Here is a 9,840-nt window from a genome sequence, read left to right as displayed (position 1 = left end):
TACTGCTAATACTACTACTACTACTACTACCACCACTACTACTATTACTACTACTTTAAAGTGAACGAAAATGAGGCAGAGAAATAAGTACAATCGTCTTCCTACTACCACAAGCGAACCGAATATTCTAATTTACGACCGCAAAACACACACTCGTCACTAGCGTCACTAACATCCTGCACTTCAACACACTCACACCCAGACACGCGTGCACCCATTGTTCTTAGTGCACCCCCGGAAATGTCACTTGGGATGGTCACTTCACCTCCACATCGTCGCACCCGCAACGCAGTCCGTCCGTCGGACTTAGCCATGAGGCTTCGAATCAATCGACCGGAGGCCGGAAGAGGGTCACTTCAACAGCAGCCAACACTGTCCCATCGAAGTTTTCGTTGTACGAAACGCGCAAACCTCAGCAGCGAGCCGGGCGATTCTCGTAGGACTCGTATAGGAGGGTGTGGCCAGACTCAGATATTATAGCTCATTTAGTGGTTAAGACAATTGTTAAAGACAACAGACAAAGTATTTCACGCATAGTTACAGGAGCAGTTTGTAAATACGCAACCGTTATCACTGATTAGGTACATTCCGTTTTTTAACCTCCCGAGCACTAAAAGAGGCGCGTTAGTTCTTGCGTTGACCCAGACGGATTTAGCTCAAGGATTTACAGATTTCTGGCAGCTTTTTTCGTGAGCCTCTCCAGCACGAGTTGGAACGCACACAGCGAAGTGGGCCAACGTCGTCAACAGTTCGATGTTTGTTACACACCGTAGATAGATGGTTAAGTTTGATGGTGCGTTAGATTCTACCGAGAGTTGAGCCAAAGATACTTTTATTTTTTAATACCTCAAGCAGAAAGGCTTCTCATCAGCAGGGACCGTTTCGTTTTGGGGCCCCAGCTCAAAAGCGTTCCAGATACTTTCAGCCCGAACAGTCCAGTCTTAATGTGTTTTCATAAAACATATGTAAACAATGGGTTTTTTTTGTTTCAAAACTATAGCCAACGCACTAGTCAAACTCGCAAAAGCATGGAGGATCATTGGGGTAAATCGAACGCACATCCGCAAATTTACGATCCTGTTGCACAGGTCACACAGGCACACAGCTCATCTCTGTATCGTAGTCCAGCCGCAATAACTTCACGTGGATCGCTCCGATGCAATCCGATCGAATGTTTATGATACAACTTATTACCGAATGCAAAATCCATAAAACTCACCCGTCACGTCACGTACACTGTCGGAAGGAAATGGAGAAAACGAAACATACAACAAGTTACAATGTGTCCAACGAAGAAGAAAACAACACCCAGAAGACGAGAAGTGGCGGTGCACTGAACTGCTCTGCACAATCACACAGCCGCAATGAAGACGGAAAACTCTGGGACGAACGAAAGGAAAAACGAAGTAATAAGAAAAGTAAATCATTTACATCGTGGCAATAGGAATAGGCAACAAGAAAATGAACCATACAAGGAAATAGGTAAATAGGCAAACCAAACCCATACTACTGTTCCGTATAAAGTCCGTATGTATTAGGTCAATACGCCGCGCACTGCAGCATTACTTGCATATGTAGCCAACAGGACGCCTGTAGTAGACGCGCGCAGAGTAGACCGCGCCAGAGGATAGTCAAAAAGTAGTGGTGCCACAGACGCATGTATGGAATGTACTACCAGCCCCTGCTAGGTTAGGCAGCCTAGTGGCTCGACTCGACACCGACACTTTTTACACACGCAACACACACTTGAGGACACTTGAGAAAAAAAAAGAACCGACACAAACACACGAAGATACATACGACGGGCACGGATAGGCGCCCCGGAAAGGTCTGGTACGGTCGGTAGGTAAGCAATTTTCTAGTGAATTACGAGAGATCGTTGATCAATTAAATAGCCTGGCAGGGTTTGCCGGTTGGCATCCGTTCGATGCCCACGCACTCACACATTCTCACGCAAACAACAGTACACAGTACGCGGAAGGACAGCCATCGTGTCAGCTCTTATGTAAGGCGAACGGCCAGGACGATGGATGTGTTAGCAATCCGTAGACCGTAATCAGACAGATCGAGTAGGGTAATTAGAAAGTAAAAAACAAAGACAAAACCGGAAACCGGAAACCAATGTTAGGCCAGCTGCGGCTGAGAATGATTTTTAGGATACTCAAATGATATGATTTCTGTGTTCGGTTGTTTGAAAAATAAAAACGAAAAGCAACAAAAACACTCACAAAATCTGGCTTGAAAATAGTACGAAACTGTACGAAAATGGAGCGAGAAACGTTGACAAAGTACTTTTTGGTAGGAAAAGAACAAAAGTTGGAAACCAATGCGCGACCCGTGCACACATACAGACGATCGATGAAAGGGAGCGATAAACTATTTCCCATACACTAACACACACATACGCATATTTTGATCGTACTTTTCAAACCGAAAGGCCCCCCAGTATTTAGAGAGCTAGATTAAAACGTGCGTGTGGGTGTGTGTGGGTGTGAAGGGCATGCCAACGAAAACTACACGCAGGTAAGGAGAGAATCATGTAATTTTAAAACCATGGAATCCTAGCAATCCAGGTGAACGGTGGCAGGAAAGCGATAGCTGTGGTCGGCAATTAATAAAAAGCAAAATCATTTTAAAAAGAAAGTTTCGTACCCAAACTGTTTAATTCAGCAACCGAAAAGAAGGGGAATTGAATAGAATGAATATAGATTATGGATGAATATGGATTTCTTCTCGCCACGTCGACCCCTGGAATACTGAAAAGCTGATGCTGAGTGGTAACGGTTTTCTATGCGCAGATTTATTTAATTTAATTGAACAGCTACTCTAAGAGTTTATGATTTTAGTGACGTTTTGTTACATCATTTTAAACCAACACATTGTTTTTGCTCTTAATCTTGGCCACGCGTAATAGCGCAGTGCAAAAAATGCCTTTGCCAATAAAATATGAGTTAAAATTCAAAATCATCGCGTGCAACATAAAAATCGCATGGAAACGGCACCACGTGATCATTCCCGCACCATCTCTGAAACTGACAAATAGATGGCGCTGAAAGAATATTTAAAAATAACGATTTTCTTCAAACAGAACGTTAATGTAAATGAAAAAGTTGATTTTTGTGAAAATATCGAGTTGTCTCTAACTGATGAGTAACTTATTTCACTAATTTCTTAAGCGAATACACGGAAAAAGTAAATACGATTATTGATGTTTGTTTTATTGTGTCACTTTCGATACACGTTACTCGATTAGTAGTAATATTTTCAACGATTTTGATAATTGTTTGCATACACACATAACAATACACACACACACACACGCACGAAACAGTTCGCCTCTGCAAGATGTTGACTGTTGCTTGTCGGCGTTGTCCCTTTTCCCACCGTCCCCGCCCGCAGTTCCGTTCAACAGCTAAGATCTCGATCAATTTAATTGTCCGTCTAATTTGCATATCACTGAAATAAACAGAAACGGTACCTTGCCAATCGTGGGGGGAACAGAATCTTTTTATTCGCTGCTACGCCAAACTCCGATCACGTTTCCCTAGGGGATTACTATCGGTAGAGAGATAACATTTGCGAGAAATAATTTAGACTTTAGTAGATACAATAAATTAATGCTGTGCGCGTGCGTGGAACTGCCGGAGAAAAGGACAAGGTGTTTGCCCTGGAGCGTGGTAGTTCCTTGTTTGGGAAAGTAAAAGACAAGCCGGAGTTGACGCTGATGAGGAGGACGGGACCTTTCGAAAGCACCCGTCAACCCACCTGATGACAGTGGCGTACATGCGTCACCTGGTCCGTCGGACGAGGGTCGAAGTGTGTTGAGTAGAAAGACGGTCGCCCAGGGCCGCTTATTTATTCAACATTGCTGCGGGGGGGAAGATAAGAACAAACATGGCTTCATTGCGTGAACTTCGGAATTTTGAAGCTCTCAGGTACATACATCACGCGGATGGTGTTTGTGAAACCGGAGCCCTGCTTCCAGCCAGTCACGACGACCACCGGGTTGCCTGGCTTCAGGAAGCCGCGCTCCTTGCCGAACTCGATACCATAGTGAACGCGTGCATCGACATCCTTCAGCCAGTCCTCCAGGGTGGGTTCTGTAAGTCCGCATAAAACCACGGTACTTAGTTTGCTGTAAAATACCATTCCTTCCGCACTTATTCCTGCCCTACCTTCGTAGATGACGGGCAGAATGCCACGGTACAGGTGACACTGGCGTGCGGTCTGTGGGAACCGGGTCACGGCAATGATCGGGCAGCGCGGACGGTACTTGGAAATGAGATGAGCCGAACGGCCCGAAGTCGTAATCACGATGATGGCAGCAGCTCGGATCTTGATGGCCGCTTCAGCCCCAGCAATCGCAATCGAAGCAGCGGTGTCCAGCGGGGTTGGCGTAGTATCGACCAGATCCTTGAACAAGTTGCGGTGCCACAGGGCGGCTTCCGCCTCCTTGCAAGTCTTTGCCATCGTCAGCACGCACTCAAGCGGGTACTCGCCCTTGGCCGTCTCGCCCGACAGCATCACACAGTCGGCTCCATCGATGATGGCATTGGCTACGTCCGAGATTTCGGCACGCGTCGGCCGTGGCTTCTTGATCATCGACTCCAGCATCTGGGTCGCACAGATAACCGGCTTGCCGGCCCGGTTGCACCGGGCAATCATGGATTTCTGGGCCAAAAACACCTTCTCGGCCGGAATCTCGATACCGAGGTCACCGCGCGCCACCATAATACCGTCGGTTGCCTCGATGATCTTGTCCAGGTTCTGCATGCCCTGCTGGTTCTCGATCTTCGAAATGATCTTGATGTGTTTGCCCTTCTCGCCCAGGATGGCCCGGATGTCCTTCAGGGCGGCCGCATTACGAATGAACGAGGCAAAGATTACGTCCACACCCTGCTCCACGCCAAACACCAGATCCGACTTGTCCTTCTCCGAGACGGCCGGCAGATCCACCGGCACGCCCGGCAGATTAACACCCTTGCGCGAGCCCAGCATTCCTCCGTTCTCTACCGTGCACGTGAGCGTGTCACCCGAGATGCTGTCGACCACGAGCGAAATCAGACCATCGTCCACGAACACGTGATCGCCCGGTTTCACCACCTTCACGATATTCACGTAGTCAAGATAGATCTTGTCCTTGTTGCCCTTCTCCAGGTGCTCCTTGTCCGTCGTCAGCTGAATCTTTTCACCCTTCTTCAGTTCCACCTCAGCCGTGCCGCTGCCCTCAATCAGACCAGTGCGAATTTCCGGCCCCTTGGTGTCGAGCGCGATCGCCAGCGGGAACGGTTTGCCGAGCTTCTTCGAGTAGTTCGCGACCGCCTCGCGGATGTTCTTGATCGTCTCGGCGTGGTACTCGTGCGAACCGTGCGAAAAGTTCAACCGAGCGATGTTCATCCCGGTGGACATCATCTTCTCCAACATATCCGGTGACACCGAGGCCGGACCGATCGTACAGATGATGCCCGACAGCCGCACAAACGGCGTGGTCGAGTCGATGTCGAGCGAGCACATGTGCTCTAAATGCGAAACCGCTTCCGGATTCATCTTTCGACCCTAAAAGAGCAATTTACGCACCGTTAATGAGCAGTTCCAAGGTGACGCTAGAATAATTTACGAATGTACACTTAGATTGTTACCTACGGACTGTACACATGAACACTTCCAGAGGCTACTCTCGTTTGCCTACTGTGATGTATCCTAATACATTCATTAGCACGTCTTAATGAGAAACAACACCTTTCGTTGTGAATTGAGTCTAACACTCAATGCACGCGAAATAAAATACCGCATTTCAGTAGCGCTTAACGCTGGATAATGCATTCTGTTTGCAATGCACTACAACCGTGCACATGACTTGCACCCGTCCCTGGCGCTGCACAGTAGAAAATAGTGTTTATAGTTTGATAAAATGCCTCATGTGTAGCGCAAACGTGCGCGAAGAAACACTCGCTGCACACATTGCACACAGAGCAGTTGGGGCGGAGGTTTATGTAATCAGGGCGCCGTCAGCCCCGAGAGTGCATTTGCATTCCTCATTAGCCAGAAGAGTGTAAGAAAATTGATTGTTCGATTAATCATCTATCAACTGGCTTCTTCTTTTCGCTAAAGAAAGCAGCGGAAGAAGCTATAATTAGTAGAAAATACGGCTTCCTCCTCTTCGCGTCACCGACGTGTATTGGTTTATCGGAGCGCAGAAAACATACAAATAGAGCGTCGCTTATTGCCTTTTTTTGATGTACACAACATTTCACACCGTTGCAAAAGACACCACACAAACGAGCTCGAGCACGCACACGCCGCGACCAGCCGCGGACGATTAATATAGCGGGTGGAAAATAATTTTCCACTTGCCCTTGGTCAAGGGCACACCGGTCGCCGTCGGACTAGGAAAGGCCGCCGCGTGTGTAATGCTTTTGCTATCTTCTAGAACGATGAACAGTATTATGCGTTGCGATTATGCTAACAAATGGAACCCGATTGCGGAATCACATAATACAGCTGGCACCGACGCGAGATCGCTCCTCGGTTCCGATTGCGGAGGCTGCTGCCTCGAGCGTAACATTTATCGATCGATTGTAACGCCCCTTGGTGGCATCAGGCGCGACGGACGAGTATAAATTTAGAGCTCACTAGAGCATCGATCCGAGGCACACTTGTGTTCTGGTGACTTTTGGCAGGAGGCGAAGATATGTGAACTTTTTCGTGACAACACCTTGACCCAGTCGTCTCGTCATCCTTCTGGCTGCGTCGCTTTCTTCGCGATCATGGACGCCAATTTGGGACGCTTGATTCCGGCAGCCCTTTGTCGGTGTCGACGGTATCTCCTCCTGTGGCCTGCTACGATGTTAGTGCATGCACACCAAAAACGGTAGTCACACAGAGACCAAAACACGGAGTAGATGCTGCCGGGGCAATTGCAGTGGGATGCACCGGGTGCGCCGCTGTCCGCTTACCTTAGGGTCGAAATCGTAGTCCGAAACCCACACCATCATCCCTGCACGGTTAAAGGTACTTATCAGTGAGGGGAAACGGAAATCAGGACACCCTGTGGGGGGAACTCGAATTACACTGCTTGCCGGAGCGCCGGTTGATGGAGAGTAGCGCTGTTTCTGCTGGAGTAGCGGCGCTTTAAGCCTGTTTCCGTTCGGACCACCGGTAGCACCGAGGTGAGAAAAGCTCCTAACAAATGGTCGCTTAGCACCACCGCCCCAACCAGCACTAGTAGCAGTAGGTTCGCAAACAATCGCTGGCACAATCGCGGCAACCGGGCCAAGACTTGCACGATTCAACTGACGGCAGTGGAATGAACGTACGTGATGGTGAAGATGGCCGAGCAGCTGCTGCTGCTGACCTAGGCAAATTTCCGTTGGAACAATGCCATCCTTTACCGACCGTGCCGAATGAACACAGCCCGACCACCGACGAGGATGGCCGCCGGTGTGCCGATGGCTTGCACCGGTGGCACCGGCGTAGTAGTAGCTGGCATCCCGCACTAGGTTGCTTTCGAAGTGCACCAGGAGCGGACGGCAAATGAACCTCCGGTTCATCGGTTCATCAGAGACAGACGGGGACCGGATTATCGGTTTGTTTTGATTAGCGATTGTGCAATAGGAGTTATGCACGTTTGATTTCAAAACAACCAAGAACGTAATAAGAATTTGACCCGCAGGGCAAGCAGGCAAGGGTTACGACTGATTTCCACTTCCGTCACTGAAGTTTTCCCACCCTGCTGAGGTGATGGGGAAATTTGCGTTGCCGTCGCAACGACTACGAGCTATGCGTCCTTACTAGCGGGCGAAGGTACACCGATTGCTAGTCGGCTAAAGTGATTCGTTCCCATCTTTTCGCATGCGGCGCTTTCAAAATGACAGTTTCCGTTTCGGTGAGTGCGAGACGCGTTCTCTACGAAAATAGATTCCACCCTCCCACGTATTGTGGGGGGGGCACGCATCGAGGACCCCTGCCCATCGCTCGGATGCATATATACCGTAAAGGAGGCCATTCAACCAATATTGGGCTTCGGCCGAATTAGAATCGGAGTGAACTCGCGCGCTGGTTCGATAGGTTCATTCACCAATAATTATGATATGACGACCATTTTGGTCGTAAACGCATGCGTACGTATGGCTGAAAAATTGGTGTCCCAAAAAGTTTCACTTTCACCTTTCCCCTTGTAAACAAAATTCAAGGGCACGCCTAAGGGTTTTTTTTCTCAAGACTGTGTTGATTACATAAAGAAGCACCTAAAGGAGGCTTACTTGGAATTACCGTTTTTTTTTTGTAAATCCCAATATCGCAGAACGTGCAAGAGAATGAATGCGACACTACGAACATATGTTTAGTGCGGGATGGGGAATTTTTCTTGCGAATCAAGCAACCACGCGGGATCCCAAAAGCAGCACAACAATCACTTCGCACACCACAAATAATGATGCAAATAAAAAAGAAGACAAGTACGCGATCATCTGATTCCAAGTATCATCGTTGTGTGAGTGCTCCCGGCTGTTATTGGCTGTATCTTCTTTTGTTCGCTTTCATGTCCATCGCAGCACTTCAGCATAATTATTACTTAATGGTTCGTTAAAACATTATTCTATCTTTTGAAAGCGGCTTAACGGACGAAAGTGCGAAACTCGCACATTTTGACACCACAATGATCCGTATTCCGATCCTACCTCCATAGTTTCTTTAGCGGGAAATAAACACTCTCCACGATCCACGGGGCCAAAGGCTGGACAGGATTACAAAACCGTATACGATAGATGGACACCTTTCCGAAACCGAAACGCAGCGACAGAGCACCACAGTAATTCCCGGCAAGATTTGGTTAGCGAATGATTACCGGTGACGATTCCGCGGACAACGTTCAATATCGCGGCACGTGAGAGAACTAACACACGGGCGGGTTCTTGGACCGGTGCTTGGAAAACGCACAGCTGTGCGTCAACTGCTCGCGAAGCGTTGTACCGAAGTGTCCATCGTGTGCCTGCGTCAGAGTATGCGTACCGGTCGCGGCCTGCTAGATCCCCCTAGCAGCCGCGGTTTGCGTCGATAGCGCTATCAACCCCAGGATCTGCTCATTGCCATTGTCTCCTATTATCTACCGCTTATCGCTTATATACTCAATTAACAAGTGTGTCGATAACACGCTTTACAATCAGATACAACTCGGCATGATCCGGGATCGTCTCCACGTTCTGAAATGTATAACGACATGACGCAACTTTACCACCCTTATTTCCAGTGTCAATCTTTATGGTTCCGTATATTTCATTACTGTTCCTGGAGTGCGATTAACGCCGGTCTCGGCCGCGACTGATGTGCGCGGATTCCCACGCACACATACGCACAGCCGCCGCCGATGCCGCGGGCTTGCAAAACGCCACCGGGGAGTGCGGCGTTACGGCGCTTCTAACACGCGTAACGCTCGCTCCGGAACCGAGCATGGAGGTCAGGCAGAGGTCACGCGAAGTAAAATGGGCAACTCTAGCTAAATACTCGTCATTCTGGTCCGTGCGACAAACAAAATTCACACCAGCGAAGATTTACGCTTATGCAATTATGGGAAGAATTAGCCTTTCGACCAATCGTCGAGCGAACAAGCGCGTTCCGAGATCGAGATCGTAGGCGATGCGGGCTCATTCTACCCTCGGCACATACAATTTTATCTAGGCAAACGGACACGACACGGCTCAATACTCACTTGTGGCTGGTTATCAAATTAAATCAAACTGGCTTAAAAATGGTACAATAGACACGATTAAAAACGTAAAACACGGAACGCGATGGGGAAAGGACAAAGTAGTGTGCCAAACGTCGCCAACCAACGGGTTCCAG

General features: G+C 48.5%; 1 protein-coding gene across 4 annotated transcripts; it reads right to left on the bottom strand.

Annotated features, from left to right (window-relative positions):
* Positions 1 to 3,197: 3,197 nt before the first annotated feature.
* Positions 3,198 to 9,840, bottom strand: LOC131212023 (pyruvate kinase-like). 4 transcript variants are annotated; one of them, XM_058205739.1, is made up of 5 exons: positions 7,071 to 7,320; positions 6,957 to 6,997; positions 4,176 to 5,556; positions 3,944 to 4,100; positions 3,198 to 3,868 (listed from the first exon to the last, which is right to left on the bottom strand). In XM_058205739.1, exons 2-5 carry the CDS (start codon positions 6,993 to 6,995, stop codon positions 3,856 to 3,858), a joined length of 1,590 nt encoding a protein of 529 aa, XP_058061722.1. In that variant the 5' UTR covers positions 6,996 to 6,997; positions 7,071 to 7,320; the 3' UTR covers positions 3,198 to 3,855. The 4 variants fall into 4 exon arrangements, with proteins under 4 accessions (XP_058061722.1, XP_058061725.1, XP_058061724.1 ...); XM_058205742.1 differs by lacking the exons at positions 6,957 to 6,997; positions 7,071 to 7,320 and adding an exon at positions 9,707 to 9,840; XM_058205741.1 differs by lacking the exons at positions 6,957 to 6,997; positions 7,071 to 7,320 and adding an exon at positions 8,679 to 8,817.

This window comes from Anopheles bellator, chromosome 2, assembly GCF_943735745.2.
Source record: "Anopheles bellator chromosome 2, idAnoBellAS_SP24_06.2, whole genome shotgun sequence".
NCBI lineage: Eukaryota > Metazoa > Arthropoda > Insecta > Diptera > Culicidae > Anopheles > Anopheles bellator.
Note: the sequence above shows the minus strand (reverse complement) of the source record. Positions and strands in the feature narration are given on the sequence as shown.